Below are 27,170 nucleotides of genomic sequence, written 5' to 3'. Positions count from 1 at the left end.
GCCATGAAATTAAAAGACGCTTACTCCTTGGAAGGAAAGTTATGACCAACCTAAATAGCATATTAAAAAGCAGAGACATTACTTTGCCAACAAAGGTCCGTCTAGTCAAGGCTATGGTTTTTCCTGTGGTCATGTATGGATGTGAGAGTTGGACTGTGAAGAAAGCTGATCGCCGAAGAATTGATGCTTTTGAACTGTGGTGTTGGAGAAGACTCTTGAGAGTCCCTTGGACTGCAGGGAGATCCAACCAGTCCATTCTAAAGGAGATCAATCCTGGGTGTTCATTGGAAGGACTGATGCTAAAGCTGAAACTCCAATACTTTGGCCACCTCATGCAATGAGTTGACTCACTGGAAAAGAGTCTGATGCTAGGAGGGATTGGGGGTGGGAGGAGACGGGGACGACAGAGAATGAGATGGCTGGATGGCATCACCGACTCGATGGACATGAGTTTGAGTGAACTCCAGGTGTTGGTGATGGACAGGGAGGCTTGGTGTGCTGTGATTCATGGGGTCGCAAAGAGTCAGACACGACTGAGCGACTGAACTGAACTGAATGGAAACTCTGAAAGACTAAAGACATTGCTAGAATTCAGAAAGACTGTAGCAAAAATGAAGAATTAACTCATTGATAGACTAAAGGTGGATGGGTCAGAAACTCACGTCTGCATAAAGAAAGGAAGAATGCTAGAGAAGGAATAGATGAAGATAAAATCCTTTGTTTTTCTTATTCTTAATGGTAAAGAACCCTCCTGCCAGTGAAGGAGTCTTAAGAGATGTGAGTTCAATCCCTGGGTTGGGAAGATCTTCTGTAGAAGGGCATGGCAACCCTCTCCAGTATTCTTGCCTGGAGAATCCATGGACAGAGGAGCCTGGTGGTCTGTCGTCCATAGGATTGCAATGAGTCAGACACAACTGAAGTGACTAACACACACAATTGATGTTACAGATAAACATTTGGGTGATGATAGCATATTAATTAGTGAATGAATGAAAACAATGTTACAGGAGACAGGAACTAGAAATACTCTGTTTTAAGGTATTCTTACCACCCTAGAGTTGTAGTGTTATTTGAAAATGAACTCAGATTAATTGTGAAATATATATTATAAACTCAAGGGCAACCACTGAAAACAGTTTAAACGTGAAGTATAATTGATATGCCAGAAGAGAAGAAGAATGGGATCCTATAAAATATTTAGTTAAAGCTAGAAAAGGCAGGAAAGACTAATAAAGTGGAAGACAAAGAACAAATGCAACAAACAGAAAGCAGTAACAAACATGGTAAATAGTAATCCAAGTATATCAATAATAACTTTGTCAGTAAGTGGTTTAAGTACACCAGATAGAAGGTGGAGACTGTCAGAGTGGTAAGAAGCAGAACCCACTTATATTGTCTATATGAGAAATCTACTTGAAATAGAAAGATACAGATGTAGAAAGATACAGTGCGAACACTAATCCAAAAGCATGAGTAACTATATTAATTTCACGTAGAGCAGACTTCAGAGCAAGGAAAGTTTTCAGAGAAAAGAGGAGCATTGCATAATTGTAAAGGGGTCAGTTATTTAAGAAGATATAATAATCCTTAATGTGTACATTCCCAACAACAAAATATGAAAAAACATGTGAGACAAGAACCAGTAAAACAAGAATAAATGGACAAAGACTTTAACATCTCTGTATTGATAATCGACAGATCCAGCAGGCAGAAAGTCAGTAAGGGCATCAATCAACTGGATTTAATTGACATCCAACAATAGCAGAATACACGTTCTCATGCTGGATACCCCAAGATAGACTATATTCTGGGCCTTAAAACACCTCATAACACTGAAATTGGTAGAAATCAAAGTATATTCTCAGACCACAGTGAAATTAAACTGGAAATCAGTAATAGAAAGGTAACTGGGAAATCCCCACATATTTGAGGTCCACACACTGCTAAATGAAATTTGGGTCAAAGAAGAAGTCTAAGAATTTTTAAAATATTTTGATTTGAAGAGAAAATGAAAATACAGAGGATCAAAATTTGTGGGATGTAACAAAAGCATTGCTTAGAGGAAGACGTACAGCATTGAATGGTATAGTTGAAAAGTTTCAAGAAGCATTAAGAAACAGGGAAAAGTAGGGAAAGTAAATTAAAAGAGGAAAATAAATAAAAGGAGAAACAATGAAGTTGAAAACAAAGCAATAGAGAAAATCCAGCCTAAATCCTATTTTTTTTTAAAGATCATTAAAACTGATACTCTAGGCAGGTTAAGAAAAAAATAGAAAACACACAAGTCACTAATATCAGAAATGAAAAAACTAACATTACTACTAATCTCATAGACAATAAAAGAGTATCAAGGGGATATTAAAAACAACTCTGTGAATACAAATACAAAAACCTAGATGAAAATGACCCATTCCTTGAAAGACACAATCTGCCAAAACTCACCCAAGAAGAAAGAGGCCATCTAAATCGGCCTATGTCTATTAAAAACACTGAAACAATAATAGCCTTCCAAAGCACCAGGCCCAGATAGGTTCACTGCTGAGTCTATTAGACATTTATGGAAGAAGTTGTACCTGTGTCCTGTATTCTCTTTGTGCAGATAAAAGCAGAGGGGATACTTCCTAATTTATTCTATGAGGCAAGCATTAACCTAATACAAAAACTAAACAAAGATATTACAAGAAAGGAAATCCACAGACTAGTATCTCTCATGAACATAGGTGCAGAATTCCTCAACAAAATATTAGCAAATCAGATCCAAAAACAGAAACTATTACACAGCACAACCAAATGGGATTTATTTCAGGTATGCAAAGCTGGGTTAACAGTGGAAAATCAGTTAATGTAATCTGTCATATCAACAGGCTAAAGAAAAGAAAATGACCCTGTCAATAGATGCAGAGAAAGCATTTCACAAAATCCAGTACCCATTTATGACAAGAATTCTCAGCAATCTAAGAATAAGGGAGAACATCCTCAATTTGATGAAGAATATGAAAAAAATTATAGTTAATATTTGGTGGTGAGACTTCCCACTAAGATCAACAATGTGCTAAAAATGTCCCATCATCATTACTTTTCAACACCATACTGAAAGTCTTAGCTAATGCAATAGGCTAAGTAAAGGAGATTAAGTCGGACACGACTGAGCGACTGAACTGAAAGGAAATTAAAAGTATACATGTTTGGAGTGATGTGATTGAAAGCCCTAAAGAATCAATAAAAAATTGAAAACTCATAAGTGATTATAGCAAGGTTGTGGAATATAAGGTTAATATTAAAAAAGCCACTTATATACCAGCAATAAACAATTGGAATTTGAAATTAGAAACAAAGATCATTAAACTATAATTTAAAAGGATACATGCACTCTTGTGTTCATAGCACCACTGTTTACAGTAGCCAAGACATGCAAGCACCCCAAATGCCTATTGACAGATGAATGGATAAAGAAAAATGTGATGTGTATATATTGAGTTGGTCAAAAAGTCCCTTGAGTTTTTAAGCAAAAGATGGGACTTTTCATTTTCACCTAGAACTTTATTGAACAACGTATTCACCATTTCATTCCACTACGTTCTGTCATTTTTCAGGCAACTTCATAATTTCATCTTCCCCAAACTTACTGAAAAGATAATTTTTTGGCCCACCCAATAGAACCACCAATATGATTTATCAATTCCACTTCTGGTTATATATCCAAAATAATCTAAAGCAGGAGTTTGAACCCGATATTTATAAGCAGCACTATTCACAGTAGCCAGGAGGTGGGAGCAACTTAAATATCCATCTGTGGATGATTGGGTAAAGAAAATGCAGTGTGTATATACAGTGGAATGCTACTGAGCCTTGAAAGGAAATTATGACACATTCTCTAGCATATATTTAAGGACATTTTGCCTTGAGTAATACACCAGTCACAGAAGAATGTCGACTGTGTGATTCCACTTATGTGAGGTGTTGAAAATAGTCACCTTGTAGGAATAGAAAGGTGGATGATGATTGCCTAGGGACAGGGAGGTGGTGAGCTGCTGTTAGGTGGATGTAGACTTGTAGCCATGTAGCATGGAGCCTTCTGGGGTATGTTGCACAGTTATGTGCGTGCAGTTGAAAGTACTAGGCTGACCACCTGGAAATGTTGGGAGAGTGAGTCTTACAAGTTTTTTTCTGCAGTTAAAAAACCAGTAAAATATGAATTTCTTTGTGATATGGCTCCAGTAAATAATATTCTGATAAAAGCAACAACTGTACTAATCAAAGTAGTATAGAACTAACAAAATGTTAGACATACGGATTTACTGTACCAGATAGAGAGTTCAGAATTATCCCCATACACAAATGGTCAGGTGATATTTGACAAAGGAGATAGGGTAGTTTAATAAGGAAAGGAAAGTCTCTACAACAGGTTGTACTTGAAAAATTGAAAAAGATGTGTAAAACACCAGCCTCCACTGCATAGAAAAATTAAGCTGAAGTGATTCTGGACCTAAGAGTAAACGGTAGAAGTATAAAGCTTCCCAAACCTTGGGTTAGGCACAGATTTCATAGACAGAATTCAAAAAGTACTAGTTAGGAAAAAATAAGAGAGTGAATCTCATGAAAATGAAAAATTTTTCCTCATCGCGCACACTATTAAAGGTATGACAGTTGAGCCATAGACTTGTGATGAATATTTTCAAAACATAATCACTTTGGCAGCTTCTTTAAAATGTAAACAGACTAGTACACAGCGGGAAAAATAGCATCTTTACTTTAGAAGAGCTTATAGCACCACCTTAACTAAGGACCAAAGTTAACTCCATCAGTAGGGGACAGACTTATGTGAAGTCCCCGCTAAAATGCGTGGTCTGCATCTAGTCATGAGGAAATATCAGAAAACCCAGGCTGAAGACAATCTACAAAATAACTGGCCTGTATCCTTTAAAGTCCTAAAAGAAATCAGTCCTGAATATTCATTGAAAGGACTGATGTTGAAGCTCAAACTCCAATACTTTGGCCACCTAATGCGAAGAACTGACTCATTGGAAAAGACTTTCATGCTGGGAAAGAGTGAAGGCAGGAGAAGAAGGTGCCGACAGAGGATGAGATGGTTAGATGGCATCACTGACTCGATGGACCTGAGTTTGAATAAGTTCTGGGAGTTGGTGATGGACAGGGAAGCCTGGTGTGCTGCAGTCCGTGGGGTTGCAAAGAGTTGGACACAACTGAGTGACTGAACTGACTGATCCTTTAAAATGGCCGGTTTTATGGAATGCAGAACCTGGGAAACTGGTCCAAATCTACAAGGGCAAAGAAAATCTAATAAATACATGTACCCGTGGTCCTGGATTGAATAACAGACTAGAAAGACAGAATAACTGCAAAGGAAGTTACTGGGACAGTTGGCACCATTTGAACTTGCAGTTTGAATTAGATGATGATAGTATATTATTGGATTTTCTCGGTGGCACTAGTGGTAAAGAACCCACCTGTCAATGCAGGTAGGCATAAGAGACATAGGTTTGTTTGCTGGAAGATCCCTTGGAGGAGGGCACATCACCCTACTCCAGTATTCCTGCCTGGAGTATCCCATGGACAGAGGAGCCTGGCAGGCTGCAGTCCATAGGGTTGCGGAGAGTGAGACACATTGAAGCGACTTAGCACACACATACACAAAGTCTATCATTGTTACATTTCCCAATTTTGAGAATTCACATTATGTAAGAGAATATCTTTGTTTATAGGAAATAATGTTGAAATATTTAGGTATAGAAAAATATGGTAGCTGCAGTTTATTTTCACATGTAAAGAAAGCATTGGGGTCAAATATAAATGGTGAGTTTGTGTAAAAGTTATACCAGAGTCCTCTGTACTATCCTTGCAGATTATTTTCTGTAAATTTGAAATTACATCCAAAAACTTAAGAAGGAGAAATATAGAAAGTAAAGTGTTTGATGTGTGGAGAACCAGTGTGCTCATTAATGAGCCCTTTACTTTTGTTCAGTAATGTAAATTCAAGTCATTCAGTCACCAGTTTTCAATCTAGGAGTTTAAGAGTGACCAGAAATTGGGTTTTTGTCTTAAAGTACTTTGAATTTAGATGAGGAGAGAAGAGCAGTACACACACAATCTGAACAAAAAATAATAAAGTCATTGTGTTTGGTATGTGATATGCTCTAGAACAATTGTTGGCAAATATTTTCTGTAAAGGGCCAGATAGCAAATATTTCTGGCTTTCTAGGCCATTATGGTCTCCGTCACAACTGCTCAGCCCTGCTTTACAGTATGGAAGCAGCCATAGATGACACACACAGAAATGATGCCTCGCTGTTCCAGTGAAATATTATTACAGGGAGAATGCAGGCTGCATCTGGCCTGAGGGCTGGTCTGTGTTTGCCCTGACTCTCAAATGTTTACAGGGTGGAGTTTCTTAGGAGCAGTTAGAGACCAGTGTGGTTAGTGGTGAAGATGTGGGCCCTGGAGGTGCTCACACCTGATTCACACCAGGTCATTGCCACTGACAAGTTACATTGGGAGAGCTCTACACCTTTGCTTTCTTGTTTGTGAAATGGGAATGATGAGAGCCTCCTCCAGAGAACGTGTGGAAGTTGGTGAGTGTAGTCATACCCTGACTGTTGCCTTCTGGCCACTTTCCTGGCTCCTCTCTCATTCTCTAGCTGGCACCTTCCCAGAAGCCAGGATGATCCCTCATCCACTCTTACTCATCAACCCCATGCTTCCCTGTCAGACTTATAACCACTCCTGCAAAGCCCTCATCCTGGGTCCCTTGCCTGGTGCTGTATGTGTCTTGCCGGCACCACCCTCATTCACAGTGCAGGGCCTTTGAGTTGATTTTTCCCTGTCTTGGAGATTCTCACCTTACTATTCAGATTTCCCAGTAAGAGATCTCTTCCCTGGCTTCACAATTAAGTAGCCATTCAGTCTTTTTTATCTGATTTCCATTCCTATCCCATTTGACAGTCTCTTATCTGTCTTTGGCCCTTCAGAAAGTGACCTACATGATAGTCCCTTGTCCACCTGATTCTCCACACCCAGTCCTGAGGCCACTACCTTACAAAACAGGCATTAAAAAAGATTGGTGGAGTTAATGTAATGGGTTAATATACAAAGATTACCTAATATAAGGACTGCCCCATAACTGATGGTTAGAAACTGTTAGCTAAAATCATTCCTGTACAGCCTGTAAGGTGTACATACTTCCCTTAACAGACATGGAAATGAATTACGAAGCTTGAAAATGTGACCCATGAAGAAATATTTGAAGATCAAGGTCCATTGACTAAGGAAAAAAAAACACCACAGAGATTTATATCCAGTATATGATTATACAGATTCCAGGGAAATAGATAGTTAAAAATCTGCAAATGAATTTGAATGCCTTTTCCTGGAGCTTTCAAACTGTCAGGCTTATATTTACTTTCCTTCCTTCCCCGCTCTTCCATTTGTGACAGTGTCTGTAGGAAGATGGACTCTGTCACAGGACCAGAAACAAGGCAGAGAAACTTGGGGCCTTGGGGCTGTCTCCAAACAATGGAGTGATTGAACTCCCGCTTTGTTTCAGACGTCCATACAGAAGCTGTCCAGGCTGCGCTCGCTAAACACAAAGAAAGGAAGATGGCAGTGCCTATGCCTTCCAAACGCAGGTCCTTGGTTGTGCAGACCTCGATGGACGCCTACACACCCCCAGGTGAGCAGCAGGCCCTGTTGGCTTCATAGAGGGATGAGCATGCCTTAGGTTAGTGCCAGCAACTGCAGTCTCTTTAGCTTTCAAAATCATGGTGCTTTAATTCAGGTTTTTGAGAACCAGAAATCCAGAAACAGTGTATATGCTCTAAATTAAACTCAGAAGGAAAATTGGCATGATTATGTATGCATTATAATGCCTATATAAATAATGTATTTTAAGATTTTAGACTCAAATATGATACAGACTTTTGTTAAAGTCCTATAAAATTTAATTCTTCAAACACCAAGAGAAGTTGGATTTCTTCTCTGCTTAGACTGGTGTATGCATATTCTCAAGTCTTCAAAATATCAGTGGGTTGTAATGTTCTGTTAAGAAATTGAATTAATTGAAAAATTTAGGCAGTCACTTCCCTGGTAGCTCAGTTGGTAAAGAATCTGCATGCAATTCAGGAGACCCTGGTTTGAGCCGTGGGTTGGGAGGATCCCCAGGAGAAGGGAAAGGATAACCACTCCAGTATTCTGGCCTGGAGAATTCCATGGATTGTCTAGTCCATGGGGTTGCAAAGAGTTGGACATGACTGAGAAACTTTCACCTTCAGGCAGTTACTTAAATCTGGTGACATCAGTTTTTGCTGTAAAGTGCAGATAGTATTTTTGGGTATCACAGTTGCTTGCCTTGCCATCGAGTTACTAAAGCTGCCAAGGGCAGCATATCAGTGAGAGACGTAGTTCTGTGCCAATAAAACTTCGTCATGAAAATAGGCAGAGAGTTTGGTCCACAGGTCTGTCCACCCCAGATATACATGGTTGAAGGTAATATCCCCATTACGTTTCTGCTTTTGTTTAATCTTGAATTTTATGTAACTACCTAATTTCTCTACTTGCTACTGCTGCTAAGTCACTTCCGTCGTGTCCGACTCTGTGCAACCCCATACATGGCAGCCCACCAGGCTCCCCTGTCCCTGGGATTCTCCAGGCAAGAATACTGGAGTGAGTTGCCATTTCCTTCTCCAATTAACTCTGTGCAAATAATTATAATCTATATCATGTGGTGCTAGTAGTAAAGAACCCGCCTGCCAATGCAGGAGACGTGGGTTCAATCCCTGTGTCAGGAAGATCTCCTGGAGGAGGACATGGCAACCTACTCCAGTGTTCTTATGGCGAATCCCATGAACAGAGGAGTCCATAGAGTTGCAAAGGGTGGGTCACAGTTGAAGCGACTTAGCACGCACGTATGCACGCACATGTTATTATCCTCAAACCTGATATGAAGCACAAAATTAAATGTCCAGGTATCTATTAGAAACACAAAGTATTGAGCCTAATTTATTTGATTTTGTGTGTGTGTGTGTGTGTTGTTCCAACATTATTCGTGGCGTGGTTGCCACTCTGTCTTTTCTGCAGACCTAAGTTACCTGGCACACCCCTTTGTTCACAAGAGAAATTTAATGTAGAATAAGAATAGTTGAATATATAAAGCACTTTTTGGAATCCTGTAAAGTTTAGTCCTGAGTGTTTGCAAGAAGTGAGGGTAATAGAAGCACATACTTCAACTTAGGGATGTGATCAGGTATGTCCGGTACTAATTCAGACCACTCTTCAACTTCTCATGCCTTCAAAAGTGAAAGTTCTGAACTTTGTAAGACAGTATTTAAATATAAAACTTAGTTGTTTTGTGTTTTCTTAAAAGATAACACAAGAAATGTTATTTATCTCAAGAATATAGTTTTTTAATAGGAAAGGGAGTCCTTTTTGCTGATTTCCTTACATTCCTTCATTTCTTAATTCTGAGCCATAACATGTAATTTGAACGGTTTTTAAATCAGCACGGGATCGGATGGCTGATCAGCCATCAGATGGCTCATATGGCTAAGAATCTGCCTACAGTGCAGGAGACCCGGGTTCAGTCCCTGAATTGGGAAGATCTCCTGGAGAAGGGAATGGCAACTCACTGCGGTATTCATTCTTGCCTGGAGAATTCATGAACAAAGGATCCTGGTGGGGTACAGTCCACGGGGTTGCAAAGAGTTGGACACAACCATAATTAGTATACTTAATCCTATTTGTTTAGTTTGTAGTTATAATTTGCCAAAATATGAATGCGAAAATTTTAATTTTGTATGTGTATAACAAACAGAATGGATTTACATGGGTAACAAACCTACTTCAAATATATTTTAACCAAATCTTTGAAACTAGACAATATTCAGGGAGTTGGACATTTTTCTGAGCCACTTGTTATGGGAAATACCGAGTTTGAAGTACAAGGTGCCATGTGATTTATTTGTGTGTGTGCCTTTCTTTATGTTGACTCCTTCCTCTGGGGTGTTACTGTTTCGTTCATGATGACAGACAGAACTTTCAGGAGAACAAATCCCGTACAAGTGTCTTTACAAAATATAAAAGAACATTATTGGAAATGTCATTTTTGGTGCATTTAATTGTTTGGTTAACATTTTCAGGTATACTGTATAATACATCTTGTAAACTGTCATTTCGAGTCTTAGTGACAGTATCACTTGAGATAGTTTTGTATAATCATAAATGCCAACACTATTATTATAAAATTTTTTATTCACAACCTGTCACACTCACACACAACTTAAAATAGCACTTGGCTCAGAGAAATACTTCGAATAAAGAAGAGCTGCAGAGCATCCCACTTTGAACACTTGAAAATTTTGTGTCTCAGGAAATGCCACCATGGCCTTCTTGCTTGGTGTCTGCGTGCACAGAAAAACATTTGGTTATTCCCCAACATCTTGAGTGGAGGACAGGTGAGGATGTCTTTGAGTTTGGAATGTCAAGAAGACTCTCTAGCATATATATGTAAGGTAAGGTGCTTTGGATGAAGACCTCACTATACTGAAAAATAATTTGTCATCTGAAAAGCTTGTAACATTTCAGTCATTTACCAGTTAGTGTGTGAGGTGGGTCTGTGTTTGGAGAGGGCCTGGGCCTGGGAATGCTGCTTGCCCCAGTTGCAGCTAATCACCTCTCTCCCACAGATACCTCCTCTGGCTCAGAAGACGAAGGCTCGGTGCAGGGTGACTCCCAGGGGACCCCCACCTCCAGCCAGGGCAGCATCAACATGGAGCATTGGATCAGCCAGGCCATCCATGGTTCTACCACCTCCACCACCTCGTCCTCTTCCACCCAGAGTGGGGGGAGTGGCGCCGCCCACAGGCTGGCCGACGTCATGGCTCAGACGCACATAGGTGAGTGCCCTGCGGCAGTCGGCTGCGCTGTTCTCCCTGTCCATGCATCTGAGTGGCTGCCCTTTTTAGTTTGCATTTTCCCTGTCTGTGTATCGTGGCCTCAGAACACACTTGAGGGACAGGTCAGACCCTGTTTCCTGCTCCTGGGCTGCTTTGCCGTGTTGGCTTTACTTTTCTGTGAAACCCTTGGTTCTTACTATTTTTTTACATCCTTGACGTCGTCTACAACTATAATCTAGGCGTTTTCTGCTTGTAGAGGAGTGCATTCTTGTTCATTAGGGAAACATGCAGCCATATCTGGTTACACATTTTCTTCTCCTCATACTATAATGCACTTCTAAGTAACATTTTAATCATGCTAATAAGCGTGACTGGGCACTTGAGAGTGACTTTGCCCTTACTTTGAAAAGGGGAGGCTTTCATCACTACAACAGTTTTCTGCTATAGGCATTCAGATTTCTGGGGTGGTTTCCAGAATGTATGTTAGGTTATGAGAAGTAGGATCCTTTGTATTTAAAAAAGCAGAGTTAGGAAGCATTGGCAAGGTGTTTGAAAACTGTGTAAAAAAGGAGATTAAGTAAGAGTTGTTAGAGGCAAGGAGTGTATTGAATGAGCAGTGGAGCTCCGTGAACCTGGAGTACCTGAGGGTCATGTGTCGCTGCCTTTATCCTCACCTGACACTCACTGTGCCACATTCATCTGGTGTATGAGGTCCAGATCTTCTCATCCATTTCCAGCTGTGGATTGGGATTTTTAAATACTTAAATAATAAAATATTAATATTCATAAAAGTAAATCGCTTGCTTTGAACTTGGTGCCAAGATGGTTCAGTATGTTCTCCATTCAAGTGATGTGGACCAGGGTCAGCCACGTCCAGGGACACCAGTGCAGTGGTTGAGAACTGAGCACAGGGCAGGTGCATGTCCTCCTCCCACATCTAGCCTCATATCCAAAAAATTCACATTTAGAAAATAGGTTAGTGAAATGAATGAAATCGATACTCTGCCACCTTCTCAGATTCACATTCACACAGTATTTTTTTCTAGATTACTATCTCCATGACAGAGTCAGAAGAGTTCCATACTGACTTCTAGGACTTGGCCCCAGTGGCTCTTGCTCAGCGTGCAACTGAGGTTAAAAGCCGCAGTCTTTCCAGAATCAGCAGTGAGGCCGATTGTCTCCCAGCGGGACACCGGGAGGGCTGGCTTCCTCAGCAATCACTGTTGGCCTGCTCTAGTTTGTTAGTGGAAAGAAGAGGAGTGATCTGTCCTTCCCTTGCCACCTCTCCATTGTGAATAAAAAGGGGAAAATAGGAAAATTCTTCACAGTTTCTAAAGTAATGCTCACATGCAAAGTGGCATTATTAAATTTGAGTTTAATAAAATATTTTTGGTAGCATATGTTGGTTACTGTGTACTGAGAAACTCTATTTGAAATCAGAGAAACGTGTGATCATTAGATATTTTTGGACACTAAAAGTTTTTCCCGAGTGTTTAGGAACCTGTGACAGTCCCTCGGCGCTGTAAGCATGCTGCATCCAGCAGCCACATGCACAGGTGGGGCATGAAGCTCCCTCCACCTCTGCCCCTTGCTCCGACCTTGGAATGTGTGTTTCCTGATACAGTTCACTTTTAAGGAAATATCAGCAATCTTACCAAGAGAAATACGTAATTTTGGACATATTACTCTCTGCATTTATTTCTCACTTTATGAAGTTACACATGGAATATTGGAGGAAATTATAGCACAGAGAATTAAACCTACCCAGACTATAAAAGGTTGCATTACTCATGTGTGTCAAGTCTCAGTGTAACTAAAAGAGAGCTTCTGAGTATGTGACATTTCACTAATTTCTAATTTGGCACAAAGATAAGTTCCTAGAATATCTAGGAATTTTCTATAAATGCAAAACAAATTTTGTTGAAAGCAAGCAGTGGCAAAATAATAAGAAAAGGAGAATTAAGATTTTTTTAACCCTGTGACAGAAGCCAAAGAAGTGAAAATTCAGAATTGACAGTATTTGACCTTTTGTTGAGGCCATCAAAAGCCTGCAAAATAAGAAAGTGTTATGTGTACGTGTGTGTTTTAAGGAATGTAGGGTCAAATAAACCACCACTTTGCACCTTGGTGCAGAGAGGAATGCACCTCTCGAGGTGAGGCACTTGGAGAGAGTCTGTGGAAATGTCTCTCGCCCAGTGGGCAGAGGGAAAATGAGTGGTTAGAGACCACCAAGTGACGGACAAGTGAGTGGTGCTTCTGCTCTGTTGTTTTAGAAGGAAATCCTGCATCTTTATACATCCATTCTGATGCACAGGGGCACCACTCACCTCCTGTCAGACTGGCTTAGTGGATGACGTGGTACCCATCCAGGGAGTCTTTCTTCCTGTGGCTCTGCTAGATGGTTTTCACACTTGAGCACTGACAATGAGGGCTCGAGGCATCCGTGTCACAAGATGCTAACGCCTGAGTCGTGCACATTTGTGACTTAGGAAGATGGACGCACCGTGCAATGGCCTCTGCAACCTAGACAGAACAGGGTCTCCACATTGTCAAGAGAGAAAACCAGAAAGTGTTTACAGAACCTTTGTGCATGCCCTGTTCCTGAGACAATTGGCAAAGGATTAGTACCTCTAAAATACTTTATCAAAAGTCAGGGAGCATAATTTAGAGTAACCAGAAGAATTAAAGTAACACTTGAAACTTCAAGAGTCATATTTATAAAAAGGCACTGGAGTAAAATATTACAGGAATTAGCTACAAGGAAATAGAGAAAGTGAAGAGAAACTATTAATACATTTCTAGATTAGGAAATAAGAACAAAGCAGAATAGATAACATTGTTGTACATTCAGCATCAAAATTTGTATAGTCAGGAAATTAAAGAGACTTCTTCATGAGCTACAGATGTATAGGTAAGGTGTGTGTCATCCTTTGTGACTGATGCATTTGAAATGTTGCTTCATAGGTTTCATCTACACGTGTTGAGGTATATTGTCATTAGCCAGATAGTCATAGAAGTAATTGCATTTCCAGAGTATCATAGAGTTTATCAGCATGAATGCTGCTGTTTGTATCAGCAGGGAAATTCTCATCACGTTTCCTTCATCGATCCTGCTAAGCAGGTAGACGCGCCTCCATGTGCTTGATTCCTAATTAGCCTGGAGCTAGATTCTGGGTTTCTAGGGAATTTGCTCAGAGGGCTGAATGTAATAAATAGCCATAATTTATTTATTAATTTATTTATGTATAATCATCCATAGTATCAGTTCTTTCATAATCTCTTTACTGATACTTTTCAGACATTTACAGTCTTAAAATACTAACTACACACCGAGGATGGTGGTATTAGCAAAGCCTGCACCACTGGGACTCAGGTCTCTGGGACACTCTTGCCTCCTTTCCCAGCCAGGGCGTCGCCAGCAGCTGGAGCTTCCTGATTCAGAGGCAGTGTCTGCCAGTTTTTCCAGGAAAGGGCCAGAGAGTGGGTGTCAGGCTTTGTGGGCCATACAGTCCTGCTGCCACTCCTCAGTGCCCTGGCTCAAGAGCAACAGACCGTGCGTGAACAGCAGGCGTGGCTGTGCACCAGCAGGACTTTATTTATAAACACAGCTGACAGGCCGCCCTGTGAGCCATAGTTTGCCAGCTCCTGTTTTAGAGAATTTTAAGCCATGCTATTGAAAACGTAAGCAGGAAAAGAAAATTTGCATTAGGTAACACAAGGCCTGTGAGACTCTTCCATCAATTACTGCATGTTTCTGTGGCTCTGTGGGTGATTCTGTACTAAAAGAAGCCTGGCTTGAGAGGTATATCTCTTTGGCCAACATGACTATGGGAATTTTCAGTTAGGTCCTAGGTTTGGCTTCTAATCCTGCATTTTCTTCATCAGTTCATAATAAAGCTGAGATCTACAGACACTGAAATTAAGGGAGTGTCACCATGGATCTTTGTCTGTCTCCTTGTCGAACATCTCTAACCACTGATCCTTTTCCAGCTCGGATGTTTCCCTGTCTTTCTCCATTCTTTTTTTTTTTGGCTGTGATTCCTTTTCTGGGAAAGAAAGCGCCTTCTTCGCAAGGCTCATCTTCTTGTCCTCATTCTGGATCCCGGCTCCATCCGCTCCTGCTGACTCACCTCTCTCCTCTGTTGTGGCCTCACTTCTCTCCTCTGGGAACCGGAGCTCTGGTTGCGATGACTGCTTTTTCTCTCCTCGCCCGCTGGCACCACATCCCGGTTCTGCTTCCCCCCTTGCCTCCCCTCTGGTGGCTCCTCTCCCCATCCTGTCTCTTTGTGTTCTTGCCCGTGTCATCCACTCCCATAGTCTTTAAGGCTACCTGCTCTTTCACGACTTTCAAATCTGTACTGCCGCCTCCCATCCACATTTCAGAGTGCCTCTCGACCCTGCCTCTCAGCCCTGCCTGTGTCCTGAGATCAAGCTGTCTAATGAGGTCCTGCTGTCCTCAGACCAGCAGAACCCTTCTTCTGGACATTGAACTGCCACGTGTCATGCAGGCCTCCTTCTGCCCCATCCCTACTCCGTACCCTGGCTCCAGGCACCACACCTTTCGTCTCATTATTGTAGCCCTTCTGGCCTCTGTCCTGTTCATGCTGTCCTTGTTGCCCTGTTGATGTTGTCAGGGCACAGGTCTCCTGCTGCTTTTCTCCAAAAATGTTTTGGGGCTTTTGTAGCTTGAAACTGATTTTGTTTATTTGAATTTTATACTTAGAATCAAACTCATGGCTTTTGACCCATAATTATCCTAACCCTTCATCCACGACATGCTTCATGCTGCAGGAGTACCTGGGGCCTGCTGCTCACACCTTGGTGCCTAGAGCAGAGCGACATCTGTTCAGTTCAGCTAAGTCGTGTCCAACTCTTTGCGACCCCATGGACTGCAGCACGCCAGGCTTCCTTGTCCATCACCAACTCCCGGAGCTTCCTCAGACTCGTGTCCATTGAGTCGGTGATGCCATCCAACCATCTCATCCTTTGCCATCTCCTTCTCTTAGTGCCTTAAATCTTTCCCAGCATCAGGGTCTTTTCCAATGAGTCAGTTCTTCGCATCAGGTGGCCAAAGTACTGGAATTTCAGCTTCTGCATCAGTCCTTCCAGTGAATATTCAGGACTGATTTCCTTTAGGATTGACTGGTTGGATCTCCTTACTGTCCATGGGACTTTCAAGAGTCAACACCACAGTTCAGAAGAGTCAGTTCTTTGGCACTCAGCTTTCTTTATAGCCCAACTCTCACATCCATACATGACTACACGAAAAAACCATAGCTTTGACTAGACTGACCTTTGTTGGCAAAGTAATGTCTCTTTTTAATATGCTGTCTTTTCCTAAAGTTCAAATATGTATGACTCAGGAAATAGTAACAGTCATTTACACTTTATGCACTTGAGTTTCACAGATTCTTTCCTGGAACTCATGAGAGGAAAGGATCCCCACACAAGGGGAGAAATGGCAGAAGCAGAGCCTGTGGGCTTGAGCACGAGGATGGCGGTGTCACCATCATTGCAGAATGTGTGGCTGCAGTGTCGCTTGTGCCCTCAGCCTCAGTGAGGAGCAAGTAGCAGCACGGCAGCTCCACTGATGAGAAGACCGAGACCTAGGGCGGGGATGTGGCGCCCATGGCACCAGCTAGTAAGTGGTCCTCAGGAGCCAAACCCCCATCTGCCGAGTGTGGGAGCACCTGCTTGTGACGCCTGGGGCTTGCTCCTTCTTGGCTTTTTTGTTCCAGCTTGGCCCTGCTGGTTAAAACTACACAGAAATACACTTATACTTAGCATAAATGATAAAATTCCAGTGTCCCCATCCCAGTTCGCTGCGTCTCTGGTTCTGCAGGTCTATGGTGGTTGGAGCCCTTTGGCAGGAAGTTAAGTTTGTGGATGTAAAAGTTGAGAAGCTATTGTCAGGAGTTAAAGGTTTCTCTTATGACTGCCATATTTAAAATGGATAACCAACAAGGACCTACCATACAACATGTGGAACTCTGCTCACAATGTTATGTGGCAGCCTGGATGGGAGGGGAGTTTGGGGGAGACTGGATACATGTATACATATGGCTGAGCCTTCCCTGTTCACTTGAAAGTATCACAGCATTGTTTGTTAATCAGCTATATCCCAATACAAAATAAAAAGGTAAAGATTTCTGTTCTGGTATTAGACTATCCTTAGATTTGTCTTACAGTAGCTGTCAAATCTTTATGGGATATTTGTGGCATAAATGTGTGAAGCAGGCTGTTCCAGGTCTGAGAACCTGTGTAATCCTGCTAAAGTCAATCTTTCAGAGCTTTGGCTAAGAGAAATATTTGAATATTGAACCCCTGAGCCCTTTCTAACCATCTCCAGATTTAGTCTGCAAATCTGAAAAGCAACTGTAAGTTGTCATTAGCAGTGTTTCACACACGCTCTCACTGGTAACCAGGGCATACCGTTCTGTCCCTGAGTGATTATTAAAGAGTAAGGAGATAAATCTTCACTTACATTGTCATGTGTCAGTATGACACATGGTGACACACCAGTAGAACCCTCCTGTTGGGGCTTCTGTCAAACTGGGGAGGTGGATGTTTCAGGGGAAACCAAGGAGAAAGGCCTGCTCTTCTGGTGGACCTGCACATGGAAGACAGGTTGGTACAGTGGGCAGCCAAGCAGCATCTCCAGCGACAAGCTGAATTCTCTGACTGCTTTCCTCAGCATCGTTGCAGGCGCCTTTCACCAGGTGTTACCTCCACGTTTCCATTGAGGAACCCGGTTTTCTGCTGCCATGAAAACAGCCATGTCGTCTTAGGAAGCCAGGGCAACTGGGTGGACGGGTGGTCTGAGGGCCTGCGTCACTTCTGCTCAGTGACCGAAGAGGGTTGTATTGACCGGGGGAGAATTGGGAGGGCCCTGTTGAGAGATGGAAGGCTGGGTCCCTTAACACGGCTCTCCTTATCTGTCATCAGTTAGTGGACCACGAGTACTTAGCTTTCTACACATGAAGAACAGATTTCCTCTTTTTCTTCTCTTATTTTAGAAGTTATTTGGGGATTAAAAATAACAGGCTGAAAGTAGCTTCTCTGACCACTGACCCCTGAGGTCCCTAGTCAGAATTAAGGAGAGTTGCTTTATAGCAGTGTGAGAAATAGAATGTTATCTCCAGTCATCGAGTGCTCTGATGTACTCATTCTCATTCATCCTTTGAACTATCACTCCAGTGTTTGCTGAATGCAAACAATGTGAGCTGGGTGTTGGGCAACTTCAGCATCTGAGTGGGACACAAGAGCCAGACTGAGCTGGACGCCTGCAAGAGTGGAGATAGGGAAGGGGGTGGTTCAAGGACGCATGGAATCCCATGGTGGAGCCGAGCAGGAAGATCAGCTAGTACCCTGAAATAGTCATGGCTAAAACAGCTGTCCACAGGGTTGGATGGTTGGCAAGAATAACAGACTGGCATCCCAAGTGGGAGGGAGATGCAGTGAGTGAGATGGACCTTCGGTACTGGTGGCACCAAGACAGCAGATACTGTCCTGGAAGAAGGCCAAACACACTCCCCTCCCATCTTCCCCTAGTGCCTTGATTCCAGGGTCTTCAGGAACCCATGGCAGCTGCTGGGAGCAGAAGCCATACCAGGGTGGATGGAACAGGTCCCACTTGTCAGGGAACAGGTGCAAAGCTGACACAGTAGCTCTGGGGCAGTCACAAATGAGGTGACATCTGATAGGTGGCTGGAAAGATGGCTGCCATTTTTCTGTTGATTTTAAGAGTTTTGGGAAATTGATCTCAGGAACAGTGGATCATCTGGCTCAGAAAATGTAAACCTGCTCTGATGAGAATACTTAGTCTTCAGCTCCTGGTGTGTTTGGACCTGATAGGTCTCAAGCCTGGGGCTGATGCGCACTTCAGACCTTTCAACCTGCACCTTCAGCCACACTCTGTTTTATCTTACCCATCAAGTGTTTCTTGAGCAACTTTTATATACAAAGATCTTTTAAACACTACCAAAAAATAGGTATTGAACTCAGAGTTAAATACCTGGAGGCCTGATCTTTGTCCAGATGAATCGGGGCACTGTGTGTCACTGCAGTGGCAGAATGTCCTTGGCTTCATAACAGCAGCCAGCTGCTGGGTTTATGATCCTGCAGTGACAGCATATGTGGGGAGATTGCAGGGGAGGTGGGAGGGGCTGGCATATAAATAAATTTGGAAAGCACGTTGAAGTCACGCAGCTGTCATTGCTCCTATGTCTTAATCACCAGATGTATTGGAATGGTTCCTTATCCCATCTTCAAAGTGGCCGCTCAGCACAAAGACTTGTTGGCCATCACAGTGATGTGGCTACCATGTAACAGGAACAAGTAAATCTGAATAAGATGGAAATGCAGTAAGCTTAATGTTTTAGCTGCTTTTGTCTTATGTGGGTAATTTGAAATGTTACTCATCATATGTTGGCATCTATTGTAGTTTTATTTGAAATACGAGGCCCCTGTGAGTTAACTACTCAGCCATGGAGAACTGGATTATATTAAAACATGAAATAAGGTCTGTTTGGCAAAAGCACATGCGGGGGAGATGAAGAGAATGAATGAATGCAGTGTCTGAAATATTAAGGAGGTCATTTAAATGGTCCTCAGGAGTCTGAGAAAGCTTCCCACCGCCCACCCTCCTCTCTCTAACAGGTGAGCTTTTTCTGGGCTGTGATCTAAGAAATTTCCCTTAAGGGTGTGCATCAGGTGGCTCAAGCACCCATAACAAAGCACTTTAAACACAGCTTAAACAACTTTAATTCCTTGGTTTGCAATCCTGGAGGCTGGAAGTCTGAGATCACAGTGTCAGCAGTTTCTTCTGAGGCCTCTCTGCTGGGCATGTGGACAGCTGTCTTCTCTGCGGGTGTCTGTGACCTCATCTTTTCTTACAAGGACACCAGTTAGATTGAATTAGGGCCCGTCCTGGTGGCTTCATTTATGCCTTAATTATATTTTTAAAGATCAGTGTCTCTGACTTCCCTGGTGGTCCAGTGATTAAGAATCCACCTGCGAATGCAGGGGACATGGGTTCAATCCCTGGTCTGGGAAGATTCCACATGCCACAGAGCAACTAAGCCCTTGCACCACAACTACTAAAGCCCATGTGCCCTTGCCCATGCTCCACAACAAGAGAAGCCACTGCAGCAAGAAGCCCACACACCACAACTGGAGAGGAGCCCTTGCTCGCCACAACTAGAGAAAGCCTGTAGGCAGCAATGAAGACCCTGTACAACCGTGAATAAATTTATTTTAAAAAAGACCACTGTCTCCAAACACAGTCATCTTCTGAGGACCTGGGGATTAGACTCCAACATGTGAATTTCAAGAGGACATAGTTCAGTAGATAACAGTCTTGGCACTTCTGGAACAGGGAGATGAGAAGTGGGGAGCTGGGCTCTCTACTGATGGCCTATGCTTAGGGGCTAATGCCAGCTGTTATTTCTCAGCGATCTCCAGGCTTAGACTCTGGAAGAGCAGTTGTTGGTACCATGAGCTGCCCATGTGTTCCTCTCCTGGCACGTCTGTCTGCATGTCTGGTAACACCAGTGCTTGTGTCCCTTTATCTGTGTGATTCCCACTGTCACTCAGAGATAGGCACTGTCATTACCACCTCCTTTTACAGGATGAGGGATGGAGGCATAGGAAAGTCGGTAACCGGTCCCAGGTGATGAGCTCTGAGACATGGACCTGAGGACTAGTCAGGTGACTCCTGGTGGCCCAGCACTCAGCTCCCATTTATGCTTTCCACGTGCTGATTAGTGTGCCTGGGCTCAAGGGTCTCCAGAGTGGACTGTTGCTACATTTGAAGCTTACCTAAGAGTTCAGGTTAATATTTCTCGGCCTCAAGTCTCACTTGGTGTATTATCTCTTAATGTACACATGTTCACTGCCACAGAAGTCAGTCTCTTCACTTCAGGCGGATTCGGGACTTGCCAATCTACCTAATTGTCAAAATTACCTGCAACCTCAGAACAATACCCATGACTGAGGTGGTTTCCAGACATTTGCCAGAACAGCTAAAATTTGAGTCCCAGGCATATAGGTTCTCAGCAAAGTCAACTGGGCATGCCCTGGCTTCTTGTTTAGCGCAGTCTGTAAACAGTGTTCTTTCTGTGATCTCTTTGGTGTTCTGTTTTTCCTCATTCTTGTGCTTTTCATTAGTGAGTTCACAGTTTAAACTGACCTTCATTTGTAGTGCCAAGGTAGGCAATGGCCACAGGAGAAAGGCTTTCCAGTACCTACTCCCCTTTAACAGCACAAAATATTATGCTTCTGTCACGTGGAATTATAGAATCTTGACAAACTAGTTAAATCTTACTAGGTTCTGTGTCATAAGGCTTAACAAATCACAATTAATAGTATAATACCCATTATTAGAACTTACTATATATAAAATGACATCACAAGTCTCATTTGACATACTCAAAATATTTATTTATGGTTGGTTGTGCCTAGGTCTTTGCTGTGTGTGGGCTTTCTCCAGTTGCTGAGAGCAGGAACTACTCTCTAATTGTAGTCTGTGGGCTTCTCATTGTGGTGGCTTCTCTTGTTGAGCTCAGGCTCTGGGCTCATGGGTTTCAGTAATCCAGCATGCAGGCTCAGTCGTTGTGGCACACAGGCTTAGTTCCTGAACCAAGGATTGAACCCACGTTCCCTGCGTTGGCTGATGGGTTCTTATCCTCTGTACCACCAGGGAAGTCATATGTCTTAATTAATACATGCAAAATTGTGCTTTCTCCATTTAGCCATTTAAGTTCTTAAGTTTTATCATCAAGTAATGTGTGGAGGGCCCACCGCATGTCTCATTGTGCAGAACACAGTATCCTATACACATTAGATGTAAACAATTGTTTTTTGAATGACTGGGCTGTTCAATACTGTTCATGCTAAAACAGATATTAAAATAGCCACTATTTTTTAGATGTTCACTATGTATCATGAATTGTTCTAAGAATTTCACGTTTGTTGTTCAGTCACTCAGTCTTGTCCAACTCTTTGAGACCCCATAGACTGCAGCACGCAGGTTTCCCTATCCTTCATCTCCAGGAGCTTGCTCAAACTCAGGTGTGTTGAGTCGGTGATACCATCCAACCATTTTGTCTTCTGTTGTCCTCGTCACCTACTGCCTTCAATCTTTCCCAGCATCAGGATCTTTTCAAATGAGTTAGCTCTTCACATCAGGTGGCCAAAGGATTGGAGCTTTAGCATCAGTCCTTCCAATTCAGGGTTGATTTCCTTTAGGATTGACTGGCTTGATCTCCTTGTAGTCCAAGGGCCTCTCCAGTCTTCTCCAACACCACAGTTCAAAAACATCAATTCTTTGACACTCACATGTCTTTATGGTCCAACTCTCACATCCATACATAACTACTGGAAAAACCATAGGTTTGACTTTGCCTTTGTCGGCAAAGAAATATCTTTGCTTTTTAATACGCTGTCTAGGTTTGTCATAGCTTTTCTTCAAACGGGGCTTCCCTGATAACTCAGTTGGTAATGAATCCACCTACAATGTAGGAGACCCTGGTTCGATTCCTGGGTTCGGAATTTCCGCTAGAGAAGGGAAAGTCTACCCACTCCAGTATTCTTGGGCTCCCCCTGTGGCTCAGATGGTAAAGAATCTGCCTGCAATGTGGGAGACCTGGGTTTGATTCCTGGGTTGGGAAGATCCCCTGGAGGAGGGAAAGGCTACCCACTCCAGTATTCTGGCCTGGAGAATTCCATGGACTGTATAGTTCGTGGGGTCTCAAAGAGTCAGACTCCGAGCGACTTTCACGTTTTTCACTTTTCTTCCAAGGAGCAAGTGTCTTTTACTTTCATGGATGCAGTCAGCATCTGCAGTGATTTTGGAGCCCAAGAAAATAAAGATTGTCACTGTTCCCAGTTATTCCCCATCTATTTGCCATGAAGTGATGGGACCAGATGCCATGATCTTAGTTTTTTGAATGTTGAGTTTTAAGCCAACTTTTTCACTGTCTTCTTTCACTTTCATCAAGAGACTCTTTAGGTTTTCTTCCCTTTCAGCCATAAGGGTGGTGACATCTGCATATCTGAGGTTATTGATATTTCTCTTGGCAATCTTGATTCCAACTTGTGCTTCATCTAGTCTGGCATTTCACATGATGTACTCTGCACATAATTTAAATAAGCAGGGTGACAATATACAGCCTTGACATACTCCTTTCCTAATTTGGAACTAGTCCATTTTTCCACGTAAGGTTCTAACTGTTGCTTCTTGACCTGCATACAGATTTCTCAGAAGGCAGGTAAGGTGGTCTGGTAATCGCATCTCTTGAAGAATTTTCCACAGTTTGTTGTGATCCACACAGCCAAAAACTTTATCGTAGTCAGTGAAGCAGAAGTAGGTAGTTTTCTGGAATTCCCTTGCTTTTCCAGTGATCCACTGGATGTTGGTAATTTGATGTCTGGTTCCTCTGCCTTTTTTAAATCCAGCTTGAGCATCTGGGAGTTCTCGGTTCATGTACTGTTGAAGCCTAATGGGAAAAATTTGAGCATTACTTTGCTAGCATATGAAATGAGTGCAGTTGTGTAGTAGTTTGAACATTCTTCAGCACTGCCCTTCTTTGGGACTGGAATGAAAACTGACCTTTTCCAGTCCTGTGGCCACTGCTGAGTTTTCCAAATTTGCTGGCATATTGAGTGCCAGCAGTTTCACAGCATCATCTTTTAGGATTTGAAATAGCACAGCTGGAATTCCATCACCTCCACTAGCTTTGTTCATAGTGATGCTTCCTAAGGCCCACTCAAGTTCACACTCCAGGATGTCTGACTCTAGGTGAGTAATCACACCATTGTGGTTATTTGGGTCATTAAGATCTTTTTGTGCAGTTATAGTTCTTCTGTGTATTCTTGCCACCTGTTTTTAATATCTTCTGCTTCTGTTAGGTCCATACCATTTCTGTCCTTTTTTTTCCCGTTTCTATACTTTATTGTGCCCATCTTTGCATGATATGTTCCCTTGGTATCTAATTTCCTTGAAGAGATCTCTAGTCTTTCCCATTCTATTGTTCTCTTCTATTTCTTCGCATTGATCATTGAGTAAGGCTTTCTTATCTCCTTGCTATTGTTCGGAACTCTGCATTCAAATGGATACATTTCTCCTTTTCTCCTTTGCCTTTCACTTGTCTTCTTTTCTCCACTGTTTATAAGGCCTCCTCAGACAACCATTTTGTCTTTTTGCCTTTCTTTTTCTTGGGGATAGTTTTGATAACCCCTCCTGTGCAGTATTACAAACTTCACATATGTTAACTCATTTACATATGTATATCCAACAAGCAACTAGTTACCATTTTTCCCATTTGATGGATGAAGAGACCAAAGTATAGAGGTCAGCATGCTTTCCAAGGTCTCAAGAATTTGCAGAACTGGGAGTCAAACCCCAGGCGCTCTATGTCTAAAGCTTGAATTCTTAACTGCCTCTGCTATGACAGACAAGAAAATTACTCTGTTATGAGCAAACACATAACTTACACTATCTTTTTCCATTGGCCACTTGATGACATTATTCTAATTAAAATGTTACAGTGAGTCATTGATGTCGGTCCTGCAGTGATATTGTGTCTGGAGTTTTACCTAACTTTGTTCATGTTGAGCAGTGTAAATTATGGTAAAAGCCATCTTTATGCTGAAGTTTTTGTTTTAGTGTTTGATTCAGTATCTTGTCATCTTCTTAGGATGTGGCATTTTGGAACACTTAACTGCTTATGTAGCTTTCATAGTAAATGTATCATGATTACCAGAAAACTTACAGTTTGCTTCTTTACAGAAAATCACTCTGCACCTCCTGATGTAACCACTTACACCTCAGAACATGCAATACAAGTAGAAAGACCACAGGGCTCCACGACGTCGCGGACAGCCCCGAAGTATGGCAATGCCGAGCTCATGGAAACTGGTGATGGTATGTCTCCCAGCAAGTTTTCCTCCTGTGTAAATTCCAAGTGTCCTTCTGTGCCCTGACTGGATGTGTTTCTTCTAGGGACACAGTCGGCTCATGAGCTCATCAGGGCCTTCATGAGCTTCCCTAGAAGGTGGCATAGTTACAGGAAGTGCAGACTGTCTCCAAGGGCAAGAGTTACTCCTTCTTGTAGGAGTTTAGTCATGAGAAGAAAAAGATTTGATGAAATCCTGCTGTTTTTGGTGGTGATGTTGATTCCACAGTTACAAAATTAGTGGAGGTGTCAAGACTATGAACAGGTACTTGGAGGTCAATATGGAGCTAAACGCAACCGAAATAATTGACAGAGATGGGCAGTGTGGAGCTTTAGACTTTGGAAGAAAGGGGGTCCTTTTCTCCTTCGATGTTGAATAAAGTGTTGGTGATTTGTGTACAGCCATTGGAGTTCTCTTATTCCATGAATCTTTAATCTTCACATGCTCTAACATCTTCTGTTACCCATCCTGAAGTGACAGGCTGGAACGTGAACTTCATGCTTTATTCTGCATTCCTTGACCTCCAGGGTCATGACAGTTAGCATGGAACCTGATGATGATGTAAAGTGTTCTTTACTTGGAAGATGTCTGTAGTAGCTTCTGTGTGCCCTCTATACCTCTGAGCTTGTGTCTGTGACACAGTGACTCAGGGGTGGTGAGGAGGCCTGAACCCAGCCTCCAACAGGCTGATGCCTCCTCACTGTGGTCAGAGCCCAAGGTCACTGGATTGTGAGTTCTCTGTTAGTACATCTGGAGTCAGTCCAGTGTCCAGTATGACTGGTTTCTCTGGACTGCTTCTCAGTGTCGATGTCTGTGCAGTCCTCCACTAAATCTGTTGTTTATTGACTCCGTCATTACTGTTGTCCTTGTCTTCACCACTTGAGTATCTTTGTTGCCTTTGAAATTTAGCATCTTCACCTCCTCCCCTAGGTAAATTCATCTGTTGTCCAGTCCAGTGATGTGATAGCATCTTGTATCAAAACCACATGGGGCAGTTGTTTGAAAACAGATTCTGGGCCACATCCCGGACTTAACACGTGAGAAACTCTGAGCTGGGTCCTGGGATGATGTGTGTGTCCTGTTTAAGCTGGAGCACCAGTAGCCTTGAGAAATAATCTCTAATTCATCCAAACCAGATTCAGTTGAGTTCATTTGCTCAGTCGTGTTCTACTCTTTGTAACCCCATGGACTGCAGCATGCCAAGCTTCCCTGTGCATCACCAACTCCCAGAGCTTGCTCAAACTCATGTCCATTGAGTCAGTGATGCCATCCAACCATCTCATCCTCTGTCATCCCCTCCTCCTCCCGCCTTCAATCTTTCCCAGCATCACGGTCTTTTCCGATGAGTCAGTTCTTTGCATCAGGTGGCCAAAGTATTGGAGTTTCAGCTTCAGCATCAGTCCTTCCAATGAATATTCAGGACTAATTTCCTTTAGGATTGACTGGTTGGATCTCCTTGCAGTCCAAGGGACTCTTCAAGAGTCTTCTCCAACACCACAGTTGAAAAGCATCAATTCTTCAGCGCTCAGCTTTTTTTATAGTCCAGCCCTCACATCCATACATGACTACTGGAAAAACCATAGCTTTGACTAGATGGACCTTTGTTGGCAAAGCAATGCCTCTGCTTTTTAACATGCTGTCTGGGTAGGTCATAGCTTTTCTTCCAAGAAGCAAGCGTCTTTTCATTTCATGGCTACAGTCACCATCTGCAGTGATTTTGGAACCCAAGAAAAGTCTCTCACTGTTTCCAGTGCTTACCCATCTCTTTGCCATGAAGTGATGGGACCAGATGCCATGATCTTAGTTTTCTGAATGTTGAGTTTTAAGCCATCTTTTTCACTCTCCTCTTTCACTTTCATCAAGAGGCCCTGTAGTTCTTCTTCACTTTCTGCCATAAGGGTAGTGTCATCTGCATATCTGAGGTTATTGATGTTTCTCCTATCAGTTTTATTCCAGCTTCATCCGGTTCAGCATTTCTCATGATACACTCTGCATATAAGTTAAATAAGCAGGGTGACAATATACAGCCTTTACGTACTCATTTCCTTGGATTTGGAACCAGTTTGTTGTTCCATGTCTGGTTCTAACTGTCGCTTCCTGACCTGCATGCAGATTTCTCAGAAGGCCAGTCAGGTGGTCTGGTATTCCCATCTCTTTTCAGAATTTTTCATAGTTTGTTGTGATCCACACAAAGATTTTGCCATAGTCAATGAAGCAGAAGTAGTTGTTTTTCTGGAATTCTTGTTTTTTTGATGATCCAGTAGATGTCGGCAATTTGATCTGTTTCCTCAGGCTTTTATAAATCTAGCT

At 42.4% G+C, this 27,170-nt stretch overlaps 1 protein-coding gene across 5 annotated transcripts in view; it reads left to right on the top strand.

Moving 5' to 3' along the window:
- DIP2C (DIP2 acetate--CoA ligase C (putative)) overlaps positions 1-27,170 on the top strand; it is a 311,707-nt gene that overhangs the window by 166,979 nt on the left and 117,558 nt on the right. For all 5 annotated transcript variants that reach the window (XR_008686670.2, XM_055431717.2, XM_055431748.2 and 2 more), the window contains 3 exons: positions 7,562-7,687; positions 10,695-10,904; positions 24,694-24,828. Coding sequence is in view for 4 of the 5 variants with exons in the window: in XM_055431717.2 (XP_055287692.1) it covers positions 7,562-7,687; positions 10,695-10,904; positions 24,694-24,828 (471 nt within the window). In the remaining variant the exon portion in view is untranslated. The remainder of the gene's footprint in view (positions 1-7,561; positions 7,688-10,694; positions 10,905-24,693; positions 24,829-27,170) is intronic.

This window comes from Moschus berezovskii, chromosome 15 (assembly GCF_049115385.1).
Source record: "Moschus berezovskii isolate FMDL1 chromosome 15, NW_MosBer_1.0, whole genome shotgun sequence".
Taxonomy (NCBI): Eukaryota; Metazoa; Chordata; class Mammalia; order Artiodactyla; family Moschidae; genus Moschus; species Moschus berezovskii.
This window is presented reverse-complemented; position numbering and strand designations above follow the sequence as displayed.